General features: G+C 37.1%; 1 protein-coding gene across 1 annotated transcript in view; it reads right to left on the reverse strand.

The window, feature by feature from the left end:
• Nucleotides 1-12820: 12820 nt before the first annotated feature.
• The window catches only part of CLASP2 (cytoplasmic linker associated protein 2), an 84559-nt gene continuing 69514 nt past the window's right edge, over nucleotides 12821-27865 (reverse strand). The window contains exons 26-34 of the mRNA XM_010291711.1: nucleotides 25415-25558; nucleotides 24877-24983; nucleotides 23910-24063; nucleotides 23041-23269; nucleotides 18436-18629; nucleotides 17490-17618; nucleotides 15555-15761; nucleotides 14328-14444; nucleotides 12821-13185 (exon numbers count right to left, since the gene is read on the reverse strand). Coding sequence (XP_010290013.1) covers nucleotides 13099-13185; nucleotides 14328-14444; nucleotides 15555-15761; nucleotides 17490-17618; nucleotides 18436-18629; nucleotides 23041-23269; nucleotides 23910-24063; nucleotides 24877-24983; nucleotides 25415-25558 — 1368 coding nt within the window. The 3' untranslated portion in view covers nucleotides 12821-13098. The remainder of the gene's footprint in view (nucleotides 13186-14327; nucleotides 14445-15554; nucleotides 15762-17489; nucleotides 17619-18435; nucleotides 18630-23040; nucleotides 23270-23909; nucleotides 24064-24876; nucleotides 24984-25414; nucleotides 25559-27865) is intronic.

The raw sequence follows: 27865 nt of genomic DNA on the forward strand, positions 1-27865 counted from the left end.
TTCTGGTTTACTGATTGAGACAATAGAAACGGTGCGGTGTTTGCTACATATTTGTGTTAGCCAATCTAAATTCCATATCACCCTGACCTTTGCACTGAAGTGTATTTATTTTATAAAATTCCGCTGCAGTTTGATTAGTTTCACACTTTGGAACCCAAATATAGCCTTAATTCCTTTGCTTTTTTTAAACCTAAAACTTAACACATTTCTACTAAAAACATGCTACTCAACAATTCTACAAGAACAGAAATAATGTTGTGATGTAGGAATAGGCATGTGACTACCAACATACAAAAAGGCATATCGAGGTAGGTGATTAAACGCTATCATGTTTACATACTTGTATTTAGCCAAAAAGTAATAAGTTAAAATTTAATACAGAGAGTGAACCACATTATGAATTGAAACTCAGTTAACATCAAGATTATCTGGAATCTCTGAGCTTAGCTCTTGTCAAAGCATAATAATTTCTAATTATAAGAAAAATTTGAATACTGTACACAAATAATATTTTAGTCATGAAGAGGTAAATTAGGTTCATAGCTCACAGGAATATGCTGATGCAATAAGCTACATATTGCATCAGAATTTCAATGCAAAGCATTTAGCCAGTGTGCCTCAGCTGATAGAACAAGAAGCCCATAGTCCTGATCCTGCAGGTCAGCTGAGCTTCAGCAGATAATCAAAGTAGACATGAAACAAGGTATTTATAAGTCTGTACTACTTCATATAAACAGAGTTTTATCTACAGACTGCGAATGTAATTTGAAAAAGAAACAAAAAATTAACACATCTGTAAATACTCTCTTAAGCAGTAAAATGTTCCTATCACTAAAACTTATGTACAGTGGCATGGTTTGTGAAAATCATGGAGCTATAGTAACGTAAATCTCTGCTGTGGTGACTGTACTGCTCAAACTTTTCTCAAAGGGTCTACAGTCACCAACTATTTGAAGGCTTGAATTTGTGAATTAGCAAAGGCTGTGCAGTCTGCATTCTTGTGTGTTCCAGCATTATAATAATAATAATAATTATTATTAATCACTGCCGTTCTTTTCTTACCGCAGGTAGCTGCTGTTGCTGGTGGGATACTGGTGATGGTGATAATGTTCAGGTTGGCTGTGCCAGAAAAGCATTTTGGGATGAGATGAAGCATTGTGCTCAGCTAAGAGATGGTCACTGCAGTGATGGGAGAGAGGACAGAGAAAACAAATACACACATTCAGATTAAAGTTGCAGTTGGGTTCATCTCACACCTTCATATTTAGCTGCTGCCAGCAAGTTTGCTGGTATCACTCTCTCCAGAAGAGGCAGGTAGCTGAAGTCTTGGCTAGTCCCCACGTTCTCTCCTGCTCCCCAACCTTGCTGTGCTGTTACCTGCCGCACAGCTGCAAGTCTTTATTACAAGCTGGTGTGACATCAAGTGCTTCTCAGACCTCACCAGCATCCCCACTGATCAACGCCCCTCCCTTCTGCACCATCAGAGCATCACCGAGCAGAGCTGCATGTTACAAAGCGAGCAGAAAGAGCACTTCATAGCGCTTCTGCCTCAGAGAGGCATACAGCTCCCTCTTCGTGCAGTCCATTCGGAGTACTTGAACACTGTAATGCAAGTTATATGTTGTATGACTGAAAAGAAAAACAAAAGTGGTGGAATATGCAATGATCTCTTTAAGGCAAGCAAGATGCCTTCTCAGTGGTGTTTATACGGTATCCCTTTTGTCTGTTCATTCTATACAAGCTGAAGTGGCAGGCTACTACAGAGTGCAACTTACACCTTCTTGCCATTAAAAAGACTTTTAAAAACTACAATGAAAACATTGTCAAACTGCAGGGAAAATATTTACTCCAACATCCACCCACCCCACCCCTCACATGCGCAATTTAGGGAAGAATCATATTTGGATGAAAACCAGCTGCTTGGTGCACTTATGTCTCAGTGCCATTTGCTTGCCTGGGTTTGCAGCCAAGATTGTAGTCTGTACTGTAAAACACACAAAACAGTACTCATCGATTGTGCTAAGACCTTGATGCTTAGAAATAAAATGGGGGGACACATCCAAAAACCTCATCTGAAAATAGTTACCTGCAGAGGGCACCCATTCTGCTTGAAGTAGGAAGGACTACTGACAAATAGAAGCAGTTTGCTAGCTTGTTTGTTTGTTTTTGTTTTTGTTTTTTTTTTTTTTTAAATACCATCCACACACAAGCACACATTGCTTGTTCCTTGGGGTTCATTCTATAAAAAGATACTTTAAAAAGATATTGTAATATTGTGACAACACTCAGGCTATGAAAATCAGAATATCAAAGAGCAAGGTTCTGGAAGTCAAGAAGGAATTACGTCTTATTAACGTGATAGTAACAGGCAACAGTCCAAAAAAATTCAAATAAACAACACTGTTAGCTGGTTTTTTTTCATAAGGCAGTTCTCCTTTAACTTACCATTCTTAATCAACATCAAACACCACAAACAAAAAGCAAAGAACAGAATAATAATAGAAGAGGAACTGTAAACATGGGACGAGAAAGAAACACCCACATGCAACGCGGTCCAGAAAAGCGGACAACAATTGGGGCTGCTGGTTTAGTGATTCTAAGAAATTATTGTCTTCCAAGAGGCACCTAGGTACCTCAAGGCTGTCGTAACACAGCAGCCTTTGTGTACACGAGTTGATCTTTGTTCCAGCAAGGATGAGAGCTAGAGGAGTCTTTTCAAGGTTAATTCTTCCACTTAACATGTCTATGTGTAACTGCATACTCTTAATAAGCACCCTCCTAGCAGATGTAAAAGGCTGCGTGAGTCCCAGTGATCACTGCTGCATTTTTTAAAATAATTAATTTTATTTCAGTGACTGTAGAAAAAGAGTATGTATCCTGCTATCCAGTTTGCTCCATCTACTGGCAAGATGTAAAATAAAATCAGTCTGTCTCCAGCCCTAGGTTTAGGCAAAGGTGTCAAATGTATACAGTTGATTGTATTTGGAAGCCCCATTTCCCTGTGCACTGATTAAAAAGGACTACGCATCCCTCAAACCACTTTGAGAGTCTTCCCTTGGGGCTGACATGAGCTTCCCACATAGAATGTAGGCACTTGTTCTGTTCTGTGACTTGTATTTCTATTAAATGGAAAGAGTAAACCCACAGATTCCCCTTGACTTGAAGAGCTTTCAGTCCCTAGCACAGAATGGCTCCCACCTCTATGCGTATCCCACAGAGCTCATGTGGGTTTAAATTATCAGGCACTTTGCCACCCCCCCCTCCCCCCCCCCCCACCCCCCCCTCCCCCCCCCGCAAATAGCCTGTTGCTTTTGGCTGATGCTGGTTTGTCAAAATGCAGGTGGGAAAGCTGCAGGTTTGGTAGTCTTTTTCTGTGAATTCCAGGAGAGGACTTGTGAGCAAAAGCAATTGAGATTCCCAGACTAATCAGTAGCCTATTTTATTAATATATATACACACACATATACATCTACACATATATACACTAAAAAACTACACTCCTCTTTTTCATTTCTAGCACAGTAGACTTCACTACTAGCCCTTTTAGAATTAATTTTGGTATTTTTAAGTAACACAAACATGACAACTCACAAATCCTAGATTTGTTCTTATGTCAAGACAGACAACTTGCTGTGCTTGAAAACAGCCATCCCAGGGGAGCCCGGGCACGCAGCTGCAGATTAGGCTACTGGCCTGGGTTTACCGCATATGTTTTGAGTGCGGATAGTGAGTGAGAGCTGTTAAGGCTAGGTAATTCAGTTCTCTGATTTCAGCCCTCTCTGTCATTTGCTTGCCAGCTGTTAACAAAGCTTTGGCTCCGCTGACCACATGGGTAGAGGCCATAATAAAACGCAGGAGCATCACAGCAAATGTGCCCATTCAGTCTTTTACGTTTATGCAGACTAAAAAAACCCAAGTCATTGGTTATATCCAAAAAGCTACTGCCTCGAGGAGATGGGGTGTTTATTACAGGAGGGTGAAATGATGAAGGCTGCTCTGGTCTAAGTACCCGTTACTTAAAAATGGCAGAAGTTCAAGACCTGTGTTATGGCTGCCCCTCAGGGTGTGCAAACCATTTCAAACTTGTGAGAGTGTGGCTACAAAAGCTGTTGCTACAAACCATCATATATCACTGCGACCACTGTTCCCGACAGCATAGAGAAGCAAAGCAGAATGAAAACTTGTGGACTTCCATGCAACAGCACTGTGGAAAATTTGCCCCTCTCTTTTCCCCTCTGAGGGTTGACAAGATGCTTATCACTCACAGAAGCCTTGAGTTCCTTGCATGGAAAGTACTAGACAGAACACATAGGAAAGATGTTATTATTCACACTGAAATTAAACACTATATATATAAACCTTTTTTTTTTTCTCTTTACAGTTTTGTGTTTTGAATGATCTTTGTTGCAAACAGTATCCAGGTAAAACTTCCAAGTAAAGTGTAGCTTAGTTTTTTAAATCAGGATAAACTTCCCAGGTTATACTTAATTCTGGTATTTTGCCTTGTGAAGCACTGCATATTCCCTGCACCCACACCTGCTGCCCTTGACTAACCTCTAGACATAAAGGTATGTGGTTACACGGTCTTGCAAGTTTGGGGACAAATAAGGTGAGTTTTTTTACCTTGTACTGTTTATTGTTAAGGGACTATATTTGTTTCTTGCTTCATAATCTGCACAGTAATTACTAAAACAGATCTCAGCAAAGGAGCATTGTATACACAAACAACAAGACATTATTTATTTAAAACATCTCTTGCTTTAAGGCTTGTGTATGGCATGCAAAGTCCAAACTGAAATTTAAGGTGGGGAGGCGAACGTTTTGCTCGTGGGTGATCTGTGCTGAAGTGAAATACTTTAGCATACGGTGCCTGAAAACTTTGTTGGATTTTTCCATGAGTAGCATCCAAAATGATGAGGTCTCCTAAAGGCATCATTCAATTTGCTACCCTTTTTTTTTTATAGTGATCAGACTCCTTACTTTCATTTTCTGATTGCCCAAGAACTACAGCAAATGACATTAAATAGTGGTATTATAACTGGTTATATATGCAGAATGTCATCTTTGCTCTGTTTTTAGCAAATAAAAATTATTCTGCAGACATCAACACATGGAAAAACTAAATCAGGTACCATGTGAGACATTGTAAATTCAGCATGTATTCTGAACATTTTATTTAATGGATTTTTTTTTTGTCCACTGATGATTTTCAGTTGTGCTTAAAATACTTGGGTCAGTTTAAAATCAGAAGACAGGTTTATATTTATGCAGCAGCAATCCCCACATACTTAAACCCCAAATCAGAGTATAGAGGAGAGAAGTATTGTTATTTTGATGTGTCCTATTTGGTCTTTGAACTCTTTTTGATTGTGTAACAGTTGCTGCCAACTGCAGGGTACCTTTGGAATGAAAATAGTTTGTCAAACCAGACATTGGCGACCATGTTCACATAAATCACTGTGTGACAGTGAGGTACTCACATTTAGACAATACTCCCTACTTGGATGGGCTATGGATCCATCAGACATATGTGAAAGGTGCCGAAACATATTTCTAGGCTGTCTTTCTATGCACTTTTGAGTACCCAACCTCTCTGTGTCTCCTATATACATTGTTAGTTGGACTGCTTTCATTGCCACTACTATAATGAGCTTGAACACTGACAGGTAACAAACACAAGCAAGAAAAACTTCTGCGTGTGATCCATCGCCGTACTGGCTTGCAGTTCTCCACCCATCTCCTCACGCATTAAGAGTTGACCCAACCTAGTCCTATTGCTACCTCTGGTCATCTGAAGGTGGCAAAAGTACGCAATCACTGCTAACAGCAATGCACTGTGCCTGTTCAGTGCAGTGAAGGATAAGTAGCGATGCCCACACATTCTCCACATCCACCTGCCACCTTTATTCTGGCTTCTTAGATGGTTTTAGACATCCTAATCTGGGCCTGCTTAACGTTGAAGCACTGTAAGAATTGCTGCATTTACCAGTCCTTCCTCTGTGATACTGAAGAAATCCTGAGAAGCAGGGCTGCCAACAAAAAGAAAGGGGAAATGGGAAAAAACATGAAGAACGTTTTTGGTAGACCTTCTAAATTCCAGTAGAAATCTTAGGACACTAAGAGCACAGAGACAAGGTAACACATGACAGGGTATCTGACCAGAGTGGCATGCGTAACAGCACTGAGCACACCAAATAGTTCAACAGCTCCTTCTGATCGCTTTGATGAGATACATCAGATATGTACCAGACCCTGTGCTTGGACTTGCTTCAGTGTCTCCTTGAAATGAGGCACTCTAAGAACTAACTGCATATGCAAAGAAGAAATACGGATTGCTTCCAGTGCCTTGAGTGTCAATTTACAAAAGACACAGGTTTGGCTTTTTCTGAAGAATGCAGGGTATGCTCCTTTCCTCATGGGATCTATCCCCTTTTAAATGAAGTCCGAAAAGTCTCCATTGCAGGGTGTTACTGCTCTGTAATTTATTCCTCCATAGTCATATTCCTCATTTAACTTACTTCTGAACCCAAGACGGTGCAATTAAGGTGCTGAGGTATGAATTTAGGAATAAATGTCTTACTGACTTCACATCTTACAGGACGGAGGCATAGTAGGTACTACCTTTGCTTTCTTCTGCTGCCTTTTAGGAAGAATTTAAGGCCTGCAATGGAACCTGTCATATAGAGATCATTTGAGATCATTCACTGCCCAGAAAAATTCTGATTTAACCCATCGCATCATACCTGAATCAAAATTTATCAGGTTTTTATGACTGTGGCAAAGGATGGAGTTGTTTTTTTTGTAGAAGATTCAGAAGCCTGTAAAGATGGACAAGTTCAAGTGTTTGTTTTTCTGCTATTCTATGCTTGCTGTGTACCTATTTGGTAGCCTAAAACAAAAAACCCCAGTATTTGGACTCAAATTGCTGAGGCAATGTCGGCTTCCTGCACGTTCTGACACAGACAAGACAGCTCCGTTACTTCTCATTCCTAATGGCCAAAGTCCCCTTTCACCCAAGGCTCTGAGGCAGCTTTGGTACTCTGTCAGGTCAACCAATTTTCTAACATTGCTGTCTTGGCTCTGGACAAAAACCTCCACTATCAGTGTTTTCCTCTCAATTCCCAATGCAGAAAGCAAGATACTCTGTATTCCAAGAAAATCCCCTTCCTAAAAACAGTACAAACCACATGGATTTTTCTAAGGTTTTTAAGAACAAGAGCTACAACTTACAGGGGGTTAAAGTATATATATCATGTCTGTCTCCTCATATTCTGTATGAACCCTGTTGTTTTCCACCTCCTAACAGGGTAAAAATCTCCTTTCTTGCATCGTTTAAGCAGTAATGGCTCATTAATACACTTCTGAGGAAGGGCAGCCTCTGGTGATACCAGCATTACTTCTGAGTAAGGTTTTAAGAATTTCTGAACAATCAGGAAACACCCAGTTAAGATTTCTCTTCTTAAGTATAAATACTTCTTATACTTAACATAAATACTTTCTCTTCTTATACATAAATAACGATGCATGAAAATGCCTTAGGGAAAACAGATAGTTTTGTCTGGGTAAAAGAGTTCAATTGATTAGTTGGCCAGTACAGCCACAGCTGTCATCTGAGAAATCAAAAATGATTATCAAACACCTCAGAATTTCTCTACATAAAATAGAACCAACTCTAATGTCATTTAGTATGGTGCAAAAATGTTTTACCCACATCAGTTTAAATTCTGCTGAAAGGACAAAAAAATAACAGGCCAGAAATTACTATTTTACCCGATTAGAGGCTTTTTCACTTGTCTACCGTTACAGTTACAAGTGTATTATTTCAGATTAGCAGACAGATTAATTAAGCATCTTAAAGCATGCTAATCTGCAATTCTAATTGAAACAGACACATCCAGTTCCCCCCACAGGCTTGCACTTCATCTGTTTAAACCAAGCTGAAATCAAGAGTTTCCTTGTCCTCCCTGGTATTTTCATGTGAACTACATATGCTCAGGCTAAACAAACTGTGCTAACAAATTTACCTTTATTCACCCCCCCATAAAGGCAGACCCTCAAAGCCCAGGACAGATGTTCACTTTCACCAGCATCTCTGGCAGAAGTTCCTGATCCCAGGGTGCTGCTGGAGGACCAGTCCGAGATTGTTCCCCAGTGTGATTTGCCTGGAATAGATTAAGGGAGCTCCCACAAGGTCCTCTGTTGGCTCTGCCATCGGCAGAGATGAATAGATGGCAAGGGAATATAACTAACCAGTCTAGCTGACTTCTGAGAATGCCTGCCCACTGCCTATCTTAAATCTACATATTTGTTTTTACTGGTATAAACCTTTGTTGGACAGACAGGCACTACCTTCGAATCTAGCCTGACAGTTAAAAGAACTGACACCAGTGCCAACTCCAGTATGAGTTTATAGAGGTCCAAAGATTTGCATTGGTGGACAACAGCACAATGTAGGGCAGGAAGCACAATAAAAATGGAAGCCTTGTAAAACTTTGATGCCCAAGATAAAGTTTAGTTACCTTTCTACCTCCTGCCAATGGTAACAAGTCTGGATATCAAACAGTTATGTTTTGTAATAACATGTATGTTATTTTTTCCACTGAAGAAAGGTATTTTCCATGTTTTGCTATCCAGCATTATTTCCTATCTTACTCCCTCAAAATATGCTTCCTTAGGATCACTTGTATCTACCTAAAATAGATCAAGAGTTACAGAATTTTTAGATTTGATAGAAATCATACAGTATTCAAAACTGCTTGCAAAATACATTTCAAATTTCCCAAGAGTTACTGCTTAACAGCAATTTACAAACATAGCTGTGATTCTGTCTGAGCAGAAATTACCCATTAGCAAACTTCCCTTAGTAGCGAACTTCTCAGTAAACATGCTCATTATCCTAAAATCCCATCAGCAAAAGAAGGAATTTCTTTAATTGGGATAATCCAAGCTGTACATCTTGGGAGCCCTGAAGTCTTAAAATATACTTAAATACACAATACAGGAAAAAAAAAGTAAATTAAGTTTGATTTTTTTTCCACCTGCCAGACTGGCACAATTAGTTTCTCAAACTTCCCATGTTACTGAAAATCTTCCACATTTTACCAAAACAGAAAGAAAAACTTTAATCTGTTTAAGAAAACATTTATAATATATGAAGCAAATCTTTAAAGTATATGCTTCTAAAGAGCTGGAAGACTTAACTACAAAACGTAGGGGAGAAAATCTAAGAAGTTTTCTTTACAGAATGTAATATGAATATTGACTTTCATCTTACCTGGAAGTAGACTGGAAGTGCAAAACTGAGCAGTTTACTGTTTTATGACAATGTCATGTTCAGAATTTGAATTCTTTTGCTGAAGAGCAGTTCGGGCGTGCATTCTCAATAGGCTTTTTATATGGGTATGTTTGTGAATTTACTCAAACATTTAAACATTGACAGAAACTACTAAGAATATGTAAGCCTTTCAGGATACAAATGTTTGTTCTTTTTGCTTTGGGACTCAGACCACAAATAATAAACACAACTCAATCTGTTCCAACCTTTATCTTCAAAAATCAAAGCAAGCAACCAAACTCAGGAAAATTTACAGGAAAGCTCCCCTTTCAATTTACATTTACTACCACGACTTCCTTGCTAAGATTTCAGCTGACCATAACGTGTTACTCAAAATTCTTTAAAGCAAACGACAGAGACATCCAAGACATGCATTTCCTATCCTGATTCTGCATGTAGCTTTCCTCCCTTCTTCCTCTTTAAGCCCAAACCCAAACTTTACGAATTACATTTCAGTACTCAAATGATTGCAATGACCTATCTTTACAGAATATTAGAAAGAACATAAAGAAACCCTTTCTGAAAGAACAGCAACTTACAATTGTCCTACTTTTTCCCAGATACTTATGCTAATCCATTAGAGAAACCACCTCCAAACATAAGGCATGACCAAGGATTGCTCAAATTTAACTGAGCCAATGTCTTATCTATAATGTAGGAAATGAAGGCAAAAAGCAATGCAGTGAAGCTGGTAAGTGGCTGCAGTGGAAATAATTTCGTTGAAAATTCTTACATTCTGATGGTTCCATGTAATATAAACAGCTTCTATCCACTATAGCAGCCCCGTCTTTGTTGGAAACAGAACTAGACCTATGATAAGTAAAATATTCATTTAAATATATTGCATTTAGATTTTTAATACATAGTATATCCACACTTCGAACATTTAAAGATGGCTTAGAAGCAAAAGCGAGGGACAAACTTTGCGTAAATATCTTCCTCCACCCCTACCTGGAGCAAAAATTTTCAGTCATGTAAGGGGATAAAAACATTTCTTTCTTACCAACTTTTGTTTACACATTAAAAAAAATAGGTTCATCCAGAATATATACTGTATGTTTCAATAACTTATTTTTTCAGTATGAAACAGCATCTTCAAAAAGATGACAAACAGCAGTCATTTTGAAGTGATCCTCTCAAAATAAGTATTACCTGTATAAAAAGCAGGAATAACATACAGGACTATTAAGCTTAGAATTTGTGCAGTTTTTTTTAAAGTGACCTTTTATATAATTAAAATGTAAACTACAAGATTGTAGACTGAAAAATATTTTTAAATGTTAAAAAAATAAAATGCAAACAATGTATAACATACAAATAAATGAAAGAGTAAACAAGAAACCTGCCTAGATGAAGGAAACTGGGTGTTCATAAAGATTCTCTTCAACTTCCAAAAAGCATTTTTGGCTAGCATACCTATTTTCACAGCATGTTCTCAAATGCCAAGTCAGATTTAGTAACAAGAGCATATAAAGAAACATCATTTGGACACACAAAACATGAAGATTAAGATTTTTTTTTTTAACCAATGTTGTATCAATCACATTTATGATTTTTCTTATAGCATATGATCAAATAAAACAGAAAACCAGAATGTATACATTGCTAATTTTTAAAGTAATGTTATGTACATTTTATTGCCAGTATATGCACAATGGTAAGCATAGAACTATAAATACACAATGTAATTAAACAGTAGAAAACAACAAGGATGTTACACATAACAAGGAAAGAAAGAGGAGATACTATTTTCTTGGTGTAGCTGCTAAAAGGGCTAGTGACAAGTTATGACAGTCTTGGTTTTAAGTCTTTATATATATTTCTACAACTTTTCCTCCAAATAAAACTCTGCAATGGCATTGCTGCTTTAACAACCACACCTTAGCACTTTCTAAGCATTCACTTCAAGCTAAAGTGAAAACAACCTTTCATGTAACTACAAGCATCTGACTTAATTTTTATTCAGTTTTGATTTTCAGGGTTCCTAGCAAGTAAAGTGTGTAAGTTGTTTGTTATGATATTTGGCTGCAATGTTGAAGAACAGCGTTTTGAATACACATTAATTGATAATTTGGAAAGAAAAAAAAATAAAGATTTTCTGTAGATAGTTCTTCCACTGGGTGCTATATGCAGCAGCTCAGTCAAAAATTAGTCACCCTGAAGAGGTAGAGAGAATTTTAGCCTAGCATAGACCATCATCCTTGGCATCGCTGTTTTCTCTCTGACCAGGATACACCTCCTACAACTAGACAACATCACAGTCAAAGGGAAAAAGTCAGGGGAAAAAAAAAGTTCCATCATTCCTGGGAAGGGCACTGTTTCATCCCAGTTCTCAGTTAATTAGCTTGCCGCTTATATCCAAGACCAAAAAAAAGGAAAAAAGGAAAAAAAGAAAAAAAGAAAAAGACAACATTTAGGGACACATTTACTTGATCTTTGTTCTCTTTCCATTATCAAGTTCATAAATACAAAGAACCATTATTCACAATAAACTAACTCTTTTTCAAAAATGGAAAAACAAATCCTGGAAACATTTCCACACCTTAATCCAGATGGGTCTTGAGGATGCTATTCAAGAAAACCATGCAAATAATTTGGTGCAGCTTTCCCAACTCATCCAAAATATATATATTTTTTTTTAATTAAGAGGTGGCAAGATCCATAGCATTTGTGACTATTCCCCCACCCCCCACCCCCCACTTAAATTCAATGCAGAAAATCTTGGTGCTTTTAGGAAGGTAACGAATAAATAATTTTCTGCACTGTTGTCATAAAATCCCATGTGAGTTACAATACAAGACTACTTGTTCCAGCAATTAGGTTGAGAGGAAACATTCTAGTGATAAAGATAAATACATACTGAGCATGCTTGGGCAGAGCACTCCATTCCGAAGCATCCTGCTTGAAGAACGAAAGGTGACAAGGATGGTTCACGTCCATCAAGTGACCATTAACTCTGCTGCTAAAAAGCAGACTGCCACACTATCACCAGGTCGGCAATGCTACCCTGAAAGGGCTGTCTTCCACATTAAGAGGTACTGGTTGTACCAGTCCTCTACTGCACACACTAAATTCTTATTTATGCAACAAACATACAACCAATGAACAATATCACTTTTACAGAACTGGATCAATCCAGCTTTTTTATAGGCATATTTCTCAATCTCCAAAATACCCCAAACAAGCTGTAAATAAAGATGATGAACCACCAACACAGTGAACAAGTCTCACTGCAGTTCAGACTAGTTCAGCCTTGTTTCACATCACTTCTTGTTTCTAGCGAAGGACATGATACTCAAACAAAATAGCATAAAAAAAGTAATGTTATCTGCAGCTGAATAAAAGCAACAGAATTTATATTTTAACTTCTGAAGCTTAAAGCATACCTTTTTAATTAGCATTAAAAAAATCTTTTTTTAATACAATAACACTGGCAAAAGTTAATGGGAAGACACAGAGGATTGCGAACGGGATAACTGATGGATTAGATTATTTTTAAATTTTATTCTGCTTTGATCAACTGATGTTAATACTGTTTTTCCTTGGATTTGGAATAATTCTATTGCAACAGTCACATGCAGGCTGAGGACAGCCATTGGTTAAAGAAAAAAAAACAAAACAAAACAACAAAAAAACCCAAAACAACAAGAAGAAAGGGAAAAACCCAAGAAAAAGGTTCCAAAAGTTGTATGCGAGAATTTTCCTTTCGCTGAAGAGGGCCTTGCCCTTGCTTTAGGAGAAGTGGTTAACTCTTGTCAGCTTCATTAGCTTTGTCCAGACATATCTGCTGTTGTATCTCCTGGTCCAGAGCCTGTTTGTGCACGTTTGATGTAAAGGTTCAGTAATTTCATCTGCAAATTTAAGCCAGAAATTCACTTTGTTTAGTATTTGCAACAGACTACAGTTAGTAGTATTTAGTATTTGCAGCTTACTACAGTACTATTTTGTGCAGACTACAGTTATGGTACAACAAAGGAGACATTAAATAATTTTCTTTTCCCCAAAAGCAAAATTACGTTTTCCACAGTTGATTCAATGGTAACATACTTGCCAGTGAAAACATTAAACACAGCAAAATTTGTCACAAGGAAACTGCTCAAGCTTCTTTAAGGATGTAAAGAAGAGAATGATCTAAGGTAGCTAGATTAACATAGATGGAATATTTTCCTCAAATAACAATGCTGTTCTAAATAAGGTAGGATTTTTGTTTGGATTTTTTTTTTTTTTTTTCCTTTGAAGTCCATATTGAGATTTCAAGCCTCTAGTTAGAGTTGTTGATGCTGGTACTTACTAAAGCTTCCAATACTGTCTAGAATCACATTCAACACAATCACTGCCAGAGAGTATTTTTAAGATATAACTGTCTTAGTCAAAAATACAAAAATTAATTGTCCTATTTTATTCCCAAGGACAAAGAGATTCACAATTAACATACAGCTGTTTGCATACAAGAACTGTACATAAGAGATGTCAATAAAATCATAAATATCCTGAACCAAAAAGGAGCACAGACCAACTACTATTATTATTTCAAATTAGAGGTACTGAAGGGACTGATGAAAACAAAGTAACAAGAAAGGAGAATAAGTAAAACTGCTGTATGTAACATCTACTTACTACATTTATTGCTTTCCAATCAGAACTGGCATGAAAAACAAGACAAGAAATACTGATAGGAAAAGCCACGCTGAGTATAGCCATTATCACTACCACCAGGAGTACAACCAGTAACTAAATCCATTAAACAGCAGTAAGAAACATAATTTAGTATTTATATTAATGCTAAAGTTCGTACACTGGCATAAGGATCTATGGATTTTCAGTTTGGAACATTTTATGATCAAGTTGTATTAATCCTCGAAGGATTTCAATAGCCCTGATAGTCTCATTCAAGTATATACTTTTATGAAACTTTCTGGCAATTGCAACCAAAATGCAAATGCATACATGCAATTATGAACCGAGATTTCTTTAAATAGTATCTTTTACTTACTTTACTGCCAGTGAGTTGACTGAGATGTGGTTTTAGTTCATCACCAATTACTGCATGAATGGCTACAAGGCAGAAAACACATGCCTTACGAACACTGCTCTCTGAATTATCATAACCCTAGAAAGCAATAAAATTAACATTAATACCTTATCAGTTAATGATTAAAAGCCTCAGAAAGCTATTTAGTTATTTACTATAATAAATACATTGAAGTCTGCAGTAAATGAATGCTACTGTAGCCCAATGAAGCATTCCAACAAAAAAACAAACACGCAAATACAGAGCATGCACTTAAAAAGCAGGCTGCTTATTAATCACCATTGATAATAATTTTCCAGACTGAAATTGAAACCCACACAATCCTGTTCATAAGTTACACTGAAAACAGAGCTGCTGTCATGCAACAGGGGAGTACATAAGAGAAATTGTTCCAGATTACACAGATATTTACTTAAAGCAGAAGACCACTCAATTTAGAGCTTCCTTGCTCTGAAAGAAGTATTCTCTTAACAGCTAAAGATTCTTTTGTTAACTCCCATCTCATTCCTTAATGATTTTTTTCCTTTTGCCACTTTGCTAGTCTGTCTCACTCACAGGGCCCCTTCTCAGAGGGCCCCTTCTCTGCCTCTACCTGTGGATGTATGATTGGATCACACCCATAAAAGACAGAAATGCAGCTGTCAAACTCTGTAAAGTCTTTATCCATCACATGCAAATTAATGTATCTTGGCTCTTGATAAGGTGGAAAGGAATTTATTTTTAAAAACAAAGGAAGAGAAACCTCTGGTAGCCGCCTTGTTTTATTAAACTTTTCCCAGTCAACTGCTGCTTTCGTCTTGCCTCCCCCAAGCCCCAAGTGATAAAACCCTACAATTATACACAAATACAGCATGGACAATTTCAGATCAAATTATTACAACTTGTAAAAAGATAATAACAACAAAAAACTATTTTATAACTACAAGTATCTACCAAGCTTAACTATAACAAGTACTTCACTTGCTACTGAGATTTGAGTCCTAACCAGTTACAATTTAGCTACCTGCCAATCAAAGAGTTTGTTCCCACTATCTGCGTTATTTTGGGTCAAAGCAGCCATCAACTATCAGACAAATACAATTCTTTATGAAAGCCAAGTGATACTGTTTTTAAAATGTCTTTGCAATTCTTATATATACAGTTTCTTTTTTGTTTGTTTGGTTTTTTTTTTCTTTCTTCTCTCCTTACCTGTATTAGACCTGGCACAATCTCTGGTAAAAGCTGAGTAAGGGTTTCTTTAGATACTCTTTCTATGACTTTAGTCTGCATTTTGATTGCAGCCAGATTAATGGGATAATCTGCAGTTTGGATAATTGGACAAAGAACTTTGATGCACTGATCTGGGCTAATGGAAGTGGCCAGCATGGAAGCAGCTTCTTCCGCAGATCTCACCACCTATTCAAAGAATAAGTAAAAGACATGGAAAAATTATTTACAAGAGACTGTTACTATGGTCTGTTATCTGGCAGAAATGGTCTTGAGCATGAAAATTTCCTACCAAGAGCTCTACAACATTGTAAAAATATGTGAATGAAGGGCCCTTTGAAAATCTGTTTATAAGATTCCAACTGTTGAACACACTTTCCCGAAAACAGGGCTCTTCCCAATATTCTGTGGCTAATCCATGTCTTCAGCAACATGTGTATCAGTTTTTCAAACCTGCTTGTTGAATCAGATTTGAAATTTCTCTACTCCGTAATACCCTCCAACCACATACTGAAATATCACCACCTTTGGAAACTGTAATTTCTTGTGTTGTCATTTGTTATTGCTTGTTATGTCAGTGATCACTGACAAGGCATGTTTTTGCATTCATCTCAAAACATGTTTAATGACATGAAGTCAATCTAGCTGTTTTTCCTCCCCTCTAAGTCTGGAAGAAACTATGACAAGAGAGGACTTTAAGCCTAAAGAGTACGCAGGACAAGCAGAACAAGAGGTAGGAAGTCAACAGGTACAGAAGCTCAGGATACAACATAGGCAACAACAGAGAAAATTCACATCAGATCTTCATATTAGTGCAGCTGCAGTTGTGGCATCTGCCATCTAACAAGACAAACTGCAATACAAAACCAGGGGTTTGTACATCCATGATGTACAAAAACCTCCACAACTGTTTCTCTCCATCCTTGTCCCCTTAACTCTCTCTCATATACACAAAACCAAGAGAGAGAAAAAACGCAGTAACAAAGAAGAAAAGATGGGGACAAGACACTGTAATAAATACAGTATATGAAACAAATCAAGAGGGTGCAGGGAAATGAGAGAAATGAGTAGCAGTTGAGTGACAAAACTCATTGGTATGGGAGGAACCGCAGTCAAACTTCCAAACCTGGAATTCCACAGTAAGTTCCATATAGAGTAAGTGCCCTTGCACAGGGAGGGCTGTGAGAAAATGTATTCGTTTAATAATAAACCCGGATTCTTTCCATAGCAGTGACACTGATGTGAACTGTTTAATATTGGGGTGGTTACTGTATTTGTGTTTCTTATATCCACATGCATTATCCTTTATTATGTATGCGTGTATCCAAATACTTCTGAGCAAGATTACAGTTATCCTTCTACTTCTGAATCCCCTCGCTGTTCTCAGCCACAACCAACTCCTCCCTTTGATATGTTCCCATGCATCCTCCCCTAACAACGTTCAGAGCCATGCTCTTGAGTGGTGCAGAGCTGGCTAAAAATGGAAAGGGTTGACAATTCCTTGCTATGTTCAGTCCTATCTCTCAACCATGAGCCTTAATGAAATCCAAAAGCATTGTCTACTGTAGAGCTCCAGGACACTTGCATTGGGCTTAAGATGTCACACAAGGAAAAAACTCCCTTCAACTACTCCTTTAAGAGCTATAATGACACATTATTGGTTATTATGTCCTCTTGGACAGCATCCAAAGCAACTGGTATTAGGGCTGATATTAAGCATTTGAGAGCTTAGAAAACTGCAGGGTTTTTTTTTTTTTCTTGCATCCCATGTTAAACAATGGCTGATGCTTGATTATTAAACAAATTACTTCCTCAGTAAGATCTGATTAATTTCTCAGACAGTTTTTGGACAGTTTTTTGTTTCATTTTGTGATAATTTGTCATAACCTCAAACAAACAGAATAACTGATTACTAACCTCCTTATGAGGATCCTTATGCGCTTCTAATGTCTTCATGATTGTGAGCTCTGCGTAATTCTTAAACCTTGCTGGCTGGTTTCTTAGAATTTCTCTTAGAACTTTCAATGCCAATGCTCTAATTGCATGCTAAAGATTTAATATTAAAATAAATGAGTCATGTATCTTTAAGCAGACATATGTTTTTGCATTTATTTAGCAGCTGGAAGAGTCTTTGATAATGGAAAAATATCAGATTATGCTCTACACATATATACAGTATGAACCTAGTGTTAACAAATAAAGCTAGAAAAAAATCCTTAAGTTTCTCACCTGATCTCTCTTGTTGCAGATAATTCAGTTGGCGTATCATAAACACACTGCTAATCTGAGTTATCTATGCTACCCAGAAGTTGTTACAAACAATTTTACTCTTCACAAGTGCCGATAAAACCTTTAGCATCACATTATGCAAATACATTTTTGAAATTTGTTTTACAAATTATTTATTTAAAAGTTAAAACAAGTATTAGTGTCTTTTTGGTCCTCAGTAATTTCAAAAACATGGCCCTTGTAGAGAATAATCACACAGAACTCAGTCATCAGAATGAGCATTACCACATTTTAGAAATATATTTTTAAACGCATTTCCACATATGATGTTTTGCTATTCTAGATGCCACCAGGGACTATTAACAGATAAGCTTTGAATCCCAGTGAAAAATGTTTCATTTAATCTATCACGTGGGAATTGACAAATGAGAATACTTGAGAAGGTGAGTATTACTGATGCCCTTTTCACCGTAAGGGCATTCAGACTGCATGACATTTTTCCATTTCCACAGTTTTTTGTTTTTCAAGACTAGCTGGAATTTGTGACCTTCCTATAATCCATAAAAATTTCAAAGATACTGAAAGTAAACCATGTGCTTTGTTAACATTCTTAACTGGATTAATCTGAATTTACCTCTTTATCGCCAAGTGTTTCAAGCAGCAAAAGTAGTATTGTTTTGAAGTGCTCATCCCAAACACCAAAAGACTCTTCCTGAGTTAACTTCATAAGCTCGTACAGGGCAGCCTTTCTTTCTTCAATTCTCTCATTATGGTTTGATAACTCTTTCAGTAACTCTGCAACCAGATCAGAATGGTCCATGGGAGGCTCTGTCAAAAAGGAATACACAAACACAATTCTCAGATCATTGCAAATAAAATGCTAATGCCTGCTGTACAACTGAAAGTATTTTCTAGGATGGTTAGCTGGCTTTCTAGCATGTTTTTAGTTTTTTCCCCAAATTTGTCTGCAAAAATTGCAATTTGGCTACAACATTTTCAGTGCACCAGCATTGTTCAACAAGCTTACAATCACCACAAAAACCCTACAACAGTACTGCAAAAAAACCCTATAAGCTAGTTTACTGCAAGAATTTTTATGCTTGCAATATCCAGAGCGAAAAGTATTCTTTTATTAAATCTGATCTATACACACAGTGCCACCTTTCCTATATGACCCTTCCAGCCAAAATGATAAATTTGCCTGTTCTCCATTAGTATTGCAGAATTGCTTAGGCTTTCGTAAGCCATGGTTTCACAGCAATAACTAGGCTGTTAACACAAACGGGAAAAAAATGCACAAGAATGATGCTTGATACAAAATAGCTCAAACAGAACCAAACCAAGGCCAGTAGTCCCACAGAGGTTCCTGATCACAGTCATGAGAGATAGCTCTGGATTTTAGCTTTGATTCAAGAGGATTCCATGATAATGGAAACATGCATTAATAACACGACCCATATTTATAAACACTGGACTGCAAACGGAGAGATCTACAAACAGTCAAGAAACTTAAAAATGGTCTTAATGCAAATTAAGTATCAAGTTGTTGCCTTTATTCCACCACCAAGACCCATTTAGCCTTTAAGAAAGAAAAGCATATAGCTTCCATCTTTGCACTGAGACTTCTGAGTACATTAACAGAAACACACTTTTTTTTTTTCTGGTTGAAAGTATTGGCATAAAATGTAAACGTCTCTGTATTGCATCTTTCCTAAAATTATTCCATTTATTATCACATGAAGTACATTTTCTGTAACAAATTTATTAGGACATATACTGAGAAACCACAGCCCTTGAACATCTTACCTTACCGTATTCAATATTGTAACCGTACAAGTTATTTGTACAAGTACACTGTACAAGTGCTGTACAAAAAAACAAGTAAAAGCTGAATACCATGTATCAAGTATCTTAAAAACCTCACATCAGTTACTTGAAAAATCACAGGTTTTGTACCCAACATTCCTATTTGCATTCTGTTTTGCATGAATAATCAGGAGCATGAGCACCTGAAAGCAGAAGCTTTTTTCTGCAAGCACTTCTACTGCCTCTGTGTTAATGCATGCTTTGCAGACTCTCTAAATGGATCGTTAATGTTTGCCTAAAGGACAGAGTGAAATTGCATTAGGCAAGTTATTAATTAGTACAGATGAGCAGAATGGACAATCACTTTTGCAGAAGGAAGATACCAGAACTATTACACTTGTTCTACCAAACTGTGAGGATTACAGCTATAGTAAATCCTGTTTTGGGGAATGCATATTGACACTTAATTAGCGAAACTACCCACATCTGTTTGAAGTTATTTTCAGTGTGGAAGTACCAGAATTAAAGAAGTGGCAACTTGAATATATGGAGGGAAGGGGTAAAGAGAGGAGAAGTTAGCAGCCATTCCCTGCTGGAATAAGGGGAGGAAAGAAGCTCCATTAGAGGAGGAAATAGCTGGAATTCCTGGAAAACACAACAACCAAGAGGGATGTGCCCTCACAGCCTATATTTTCCACTCCTCTGTATGACTCAGCACCCAGTGTTTCACTTCCAAATGTTTTCCAGGTAAGAATGGAGAAGTATAAAAGAAGTCGTATCCAAAGTCTACTCTCAAAAAATTTCTTTTTCAGAAAGAAAACACAAATGAGGACAAGCAGATGCAACTTCTTCATTTGAATGAATTAAAAATATGCATTAAGAGATACGAATATTTGATGAAGACCAGCTCTTCTCAAACCATTCAAATAATATCCTTTTGACAGGGTTAACAGTGTAGGGGTTAAAAGGGAACATGTAGGTATATCCTGAATTTAATAAAAATTTCCCTACTGTCACTCACTGTATCTTAATACAGAAGCTATGCAGGCATGGTGGCCAAAAAAGCAGGTGCAAAACTTGATGAATCACTTGCAGGGTGACCGGACTATAAATGCCTTTCTATTAATCTGGGAGGATATGAGTGATGTCCCTGCTCAGGTCTGTGCAGAGCCTGGTTCTGTTTGATGCTTTTGTTAATGCTACTGAAGGAATATGGAGACCACCTATAAAATCTGCAGATGACATTAATTTAAGAGCAGTTGCAACCATTCTGGAGAACAGGATAAAAACTGAAAATTAGCATGGTAAATCAGAGGAATGGTCTGGAAGAAAAAAAGTGGTAAGTGTAAGCCAAGATACAGAAGCAGAAACCTTAAACCCATATACAAAGTGGCAGATAAAAAGGAAGATATTTGGAAAACATAATCCATGGAAGTAAACTGAAATAAATAAGCTTCTTTGAAGAGGAACATTCTTTCAATCAGAGACTGTGGACTGCTTTTAAGGAGTCTAGAAGTGACTTAGAAAGCTGGGTCTCCCTATGCTTTAGATAAAGAGCGTCTTCCTTGGGGGAAAGCAAAAAAAAAAAAAAAAAAAAAAAAAAAAAGCTAGTGGTTGGAAGATTAAGGCTGTTACTCCAAAAACCTTTTTACTCTAAGAGAGGCAAAAAAAAGAGAGGCCACATGGGGTACACTGTGACATCTCCTCCACTGGAAATTTTCAACTGTTAGACAAACCATCTGCAGAATACACATTAATGCCTCAGTGCTGTTGATGGGACTGTATGGACAGCTACAGTTTTCCCATCCAGCCCTGTATTTCTACATCTTTTTCCAAGTAACATGTGAGAGGATAGCTGGGAGTCCAGCAGAGACAGGACTTCATGTCATTAACAGGCAGCAAATCTGTGGATTTTCTGAAGATTAAAACCTAACATCCAACAAGCACTTCAGGTTTATAAGAAAAGCATGCAACTCCTCACTGAGGGATTGTAGGCACCAAGTATTTTGCCAAGTGCATCTTTTTTCATGCAGACTTTTTCAAAGTTATCTTCAATGAAATTCTAAAAGTAACACACAAATGTATGTAAAAACTAAAGGTGAACACAGGAATGAATGCAAGTACTTTTTTTAAGATCCATTAAAGAGCAGGCCTAAATAATGCATTGCACTACTCCTCCAGCCAGGACAAACTAATACTGGATGGGGATGCTTCACTCCAGCCAGGCATGAGGTTTTACAAAACCAGAACATGCTGGCACAGCACAGATTGCATTTGGTTTAATGCAATATACATTCTGACAACATATTTCTGGATAAAGAGGGTTATCCCATGTAAGAGGATCCCTGTAATACAGAAAATCAATGATCAACTGGCTCTGTATGTGGATGACAAAGGTATTTAATTATTGGTATTTACATGACACAATCTGTAAAAATTTGTTTTCCCCTCAATCTTTTTCAAAAGATAGTAACTGGCCATATGCCTCTTCACTAAACAGAGGAGAAAACAAAGAGAAATGCACCTTACCTGGATTTATTTTTCATTTAATGTAAACTTAGAACCGGCTTATAGAACATCACATCAGAAAACAGCTTTGTTTTTCATCAGTTTTTATAACACATCTTTGCTAGATGATAGAAGCAAAACACTCAGAAGGGTGAAAATTCATTTGTTCTCTCAATAGTGAGAAATTTGTTTACTTAAAAACTTATCTATAACTGATAAGTTATATCAGCAACAATGAATACCAGATTATGAAAGCCACCTACTACTTTTTAACATAACGGTAGTAGTGATACTTTGGAACCTTACCAATATATAAAAAAAATTACCCAAAGATATACTGAGAAATATTAACAGGAAGCTCTAGAAGCCTACAAAACAACAGCCCGAATTCCTAGGTTTACATGGGCTAAATGAACCACCTTCCTGGTAAAAACTGTTTGAGGTTTTTTTTTTTGTTTTGTTTGTATGTTTAATCAACATAAAACGTCAATGTCATGTTTCAAATACAAATATGTTACTAACAAAATACTTAATCTTGCACCTAACTCCCAAACTGGTTTGATCCAGTTTTACTTCCTTGCTGTAAATCTTGCCCCCCCCCGCTTATAATCTCAATCATAAAGCAATCTAATAAGTACATTTATATTGACAATACTGCAACAGGATGTGCTACCAGATGTATACAATATAGTTCAGTAACTGTCTAATTTTTACCCTTAATCTCTACAAATACGAAGTAATCCAACAACATCCCTCAAAAGGATTACTAACAAAGAAACTAATTTGAAACAGAGTATTTGTAAAAACCTCTCAAAGACCTTGCACTGACGATACATCTATTGCTAATGATGGATTCAGAAACTGAACTAAAACATGGAAAATCTCACCATTTTTCATCTAGCACAGAATGCAATTAGAAGCTTACCATCAGGAAATTGCTCTGCATCATCATCAAACATGGCTTCTTTCAAAGCAGATTTATTAAACGAACTGATACCATCAGAATAATTGTATGGGTTATAATCTCGTGAGCGTGGCGAAGAGTGGGGTGGCATTGTGTTGAGTAATGATGTTTTGTTATCAAGAGCTGTTCGGCCTGTATCACTCACACCACTTCCTGCTCGTAGGTCTACTATTCCAGAAGCACTGCAAATCTGCAAGAAAAGAAGTATCATATGAGCATATGAAATACACAATTACACTTTTCACTTAACTACATTACTAATTCATCTATGTAGCAAAAACTTATTAATTTCAAAAATTTCAAACTAGCCTTCAAATAAGAAGTCTTAGAAACAGTTCCCTAAATTTTGCTTTCCTTAAAAAAAAGAAAATCATCATGAACTAGAAACAGTTGTCAGCGTTTCATCTCAGAAGTTTGATGCTAAGTAATTAAACCATGTTTAAACATATATATTTCGCAAGCTCAGTAAATCTGAAAAAGCACTGAAAAACCTCTACAGGTTTTGTACAGAATGAAATAAAACCTTTGGAAGAAACAGAAACAGAGGTGCAGACCTCTCAAAAACTGAACTCCATCTGTTTTGCAAGATAATCAATTTTTAAATTGCTAACATTTAAAATTAACAAACATCTAGTGCTTAGAATTAGGATTTTCATTTCCAAAATGTGGTTCAAAACTAGGAACGTATCTCTGAAGTGATTTAGGAGAAATGTCGCATTTCAGAAGTCGAAACATATAAACCTACTGAAAAAAGATGCTTTATCATCTACAATAAATCAGTCATTGGCTTAGTTTGCTTATACCAAGATGCACCGAGTTTAAATACTCACCGAATCGCCATCATCTTTTTTGGAATCTCGTTTTACAGGCTCATTCATATCTTCCTGACTACGAAAACTGAAATTCTGAATGGCTTCAGTAACTCCACGAAGAGAGCTGTAAATATCTTCAGAATTCATATTTTCAGTGTCATAATCAAATGCACTGTGGGCCACGCAGAAGGACATAGGAATTAAGATTGATTTATTTAGTGACCCCATATTTTCAAATAACATTCACATGGAACTACAGAGACTCAAGGATTACTAACAAAATTATTATTTTTCTTGAAACACATTAAGGAAGAAAGCTGGCTCTCCACATAACAAAATTGTGGTATGGTACATTTTAGTATCTGTACTGCCACTGATAGAGAAAGCACTGGGAGTAGCGAGCAAACGGAAGAGCTACATTGTGTAGCAGCATCTGCCTGAAGAAACAAACTTCTTTTGCCCTGTTTTACTCTTATGAATATGAAACAACTGGAATTCTCTTTCTGAAAAAAGTTCCAAAGTAAGGAGGACTGATAAAACTCAACAGTTTTCACAATAAATTGATTGCTAAAAGCAAAATTACCAAGTCCATTTCACTGGCAACATCAGTACCACAAAATAAGACCAGAACATTATGAACACCTACTTTTTCAGTCTCCCTAATATTAAGTTTGGCTTGATGACCTAGTTGACCTATTCTAATATTCGCTAGAGATAAACACTTCTGTTCCTTCTCTTACTAATCCATTTGCACTCCAAGGTGCACAGCCCTTCCCACCTCAGGCCAGCCCTGGCACTTCTCAGACCCTCCAGGAACGCTAAGCAGTTCACTGTACTGTCATTCTGTGGAGGAAGGTGGATTATTTTTCAGCATCTGTCACTTTGTGCAAAATTTGCTCCAAGCTTTCACTGCTGGGATTACAATTTTGGGTAACATGTAATGAAGCCTTAGATGCAGAACTGTAGCAACACCAGCCTACATTACCTTGGTGACAAAGTGTTCTGTGATGTATTGGTTGGGGAAGTGAGAGGACTTGACCAACTTGCTGGGGAGCGTGGAGTAGGTCTTGTTAAAGGACTTCCCATTGATCCCTGGAGGAGGAGATGTGAGAAGAGATACTCCAGTAGGACTTCAGATTCCCTTTTAACTTACTATTGTATGTATTTTCTAGTGCCCAGAAACATTTAAAGAGCTCCTATTTAATTTCTTGGATTGGCTAAACAATTACTAGTAACTTCAATCAGGTATAACTTCGAAATGAGCACAGTAGAAGATATTAAAAAGCACATTCTAACTTAAGTTACTTGGAAGCAACACGTTACAAAGTATCATGCTCTGGAGGAAAAAGAAAAGGCATTCCATAAAAACTGGTATCTGCTACTAAAGACAGACTTCTACACGAGATTTGTGTTGCCTCCCCTCCTCTACCAACCTTCTTGCTCTCACAAATAACTCTGCTGAAATGAACTTATGTTCAAAACACCAGTAACTTCAGAAAGAATAAGAAGAGAAGTGTAGATACCTGACCACTGTGGCCTGTATTCCGGAGATGATTATGGAGAAGCTTTGTGGCTCCATCCTGAAATGTTTTTGGTAAAGCACCCAACAGCATTGTAAACTCTGGAGTGTTGAGTTCAAAAAGGGAAATCAGCACTGACTGTGCAGCCTAGAAAATAAAGATTGAAGACAGTCATTTGAGTTTCTGAAGTAATTTTATCAGCAAGAGATGCTATAATGAGTGGTAATCACAAAACATGACTTAAGTCTTGATCAAGCTTAACTAAAGATGTTAACAGATGTGAGCAAAAGCAATTCATACTTGCTGGTAAGCTGGAAGTTCAGATATTGATAAATCCTGGCACACAACAATGAGCTTACACTTTGCTCATTCATTTTAACAAGCAGTCTTTCAGAAACATTCTCCTCAACTCACCGCAAGCCTAGATCCCTATTTACAAAAAAAAAAAAGTACTGAAGGAATTTGCAAAATGGCTTTTAAAGGGCTTGGCAAGTTGAACAACTTTAGGGAGAGGAAGGGAACACACCAGGCAGGAACAAGCCTGCAATTCTTTCTCCTGAGTTCTGCAAGCGGTAATTACAGATTATGGATAATTAACACAGACTAGCTTGAAAAGGAACAGTTATTGCTTCAGAAATTTATGAAAAGCCCTCAAAAACCCCAAACTCAAAAGAAGCAGATACCCTAATTTGGAATGAGACAGTCTTGATTTTGAGTTGTGATCACAGCACTTCATAGTCTTTTAACTCATACAACAGCCAAACTAGTTAGTTTACCTTCCCCGCTTCCTGCCCCGCTTTCTTTATCTTTTTAAAAGATAGACAAACATAATGAGGAATAGTTTAGCTGACTACATATTCTAAAGATGAAAACCATTAAGTATTGGAGTTTGTATTGGATTTGTGACATCTACCGGATGTCACCTCCCACACCCTTAATTTTAATACTTCATTGTTAATATCATCCTCATCCTACAGCACGTTTTACTACATATTTTATTTTTAACTTGAATCAAAAATCAGAGCTCTTTACTGACAAAGCAACACAGCAAGTTACACAATTGGTTGGGTTCCCTCTAGTAAAGGAATGTTGACTGCATGACTTAGTAATGTTTGTATAGCTTGATGAATATTCACTGGATAGGCTAACAAACCTGTCAACACAGCAACTAAACTAACACATACAACGAAGGGCCAGAGATTAAGTTCCCCAGAATTGTTTAATAGTTTCTTTGTAGTACAAAACTCTGATTCTAAGATTAACCAACTATGTCTAGTTCATACAGCTCACCATCAAGGTCTGCCACGCACTGGAGAGAACCAGTGCCTCATGCTAGACAGAATGATAGACAGCTTGCTTAGGCAGCAATATACTTCAAGCAAGTAGTTTAGAAAATTCTTTTAGACATTAATTTCCCTCTCTTTGCTTCCAGAGCAATGAACTGTAGCATTTTTTAATTAAAAGTGGAAAGCCAAGGTATTAACACACATACCAGCCCACATCTCAGTATTAAGTTCAATGACAAAAATCCTAGCATGTTAGATTGCCACAAATTATCTTTGCACACTCGTGACTGGCTGTTTTCTTTACCTTTTACTCACTTCTCCCCTTGATAGCCTTCCCTTCAAGTGATCACCCTGAATGCCCTCTACAATCTGTCTTTAATGTTTCTCTTTTCCTTGTTATTTCTTATATGTCTTTTAGCAGAAATTGATACAAAGCAAAACCAAAACAAATCCCGCAACTGAGCAAAGGCTTGGGAATGATCACTGTCCTTTTTCTGTCTGTTATCCATGTCTCTGCTCTGTAACACTATCTATTTAAGCTGCCAATAAAATAAAACAGGGTCATATCAGGAAAGAAACCAATACCATCAAGTCTGCCCAAAATGAAGCTCAACCTAAAGTATCAAAATTGATATTGACTCACAGAAGGTTTTCAACTATGCAATTATCTATTTTCTCTCTCTCTTCCTTGGGCCAGGGGGGAAAGCATTTTAGAGTATTTGGAGGTTTTCCTTCTCCTCAGCATAAGCTCTGTCACTTGAGATTTAAGTCTAGTCATATAAATAACATCTTTAGAAGTCTGCAATAAGGATCAGAAATACTTGTTTTGTTCTTAGAAGAACTAAGAAGATTCTAATTCTTTCCAGAGAATTCTAAACTTAGAAGAAATCTAAGTTCTGAAACTGAATTTTACTTTCCAGAAAGTCCCATGCCACTGAATGGCACTAAGAATGCCCAACCTCAGAATAATAAAAATAAAAAAGGATTTTTTTTATGATACTTAGTACTGGTAATGTTTCATTTGAGAATACCCCAAGCCCATCAATTACACAGAAATACATTTCGCAAAAACTTTTAATTCAAAGGAATCATATTAAATGCTATAAGCTTATTAAAATAAATAAAATGAAAAAGCCTGTGATGGCAGGCTGTAAAGCCTGTTAGGAGA

Source organism: Phaethon lepturus, unplaced genomic scaffold (genome assembly GCF_000687285.1).
Source record: "Phaethon lepturus isolate BGI_N335 unplaced genomic scaffold, ASM68728v1 scaffold11677, whole genome shotgun sequence".
NCBI lineage: Eukaryota > Metazoa > Chordata > Aves > Phaethontiformes > Phaethontidae > Phaethon > Phaethon lepturus.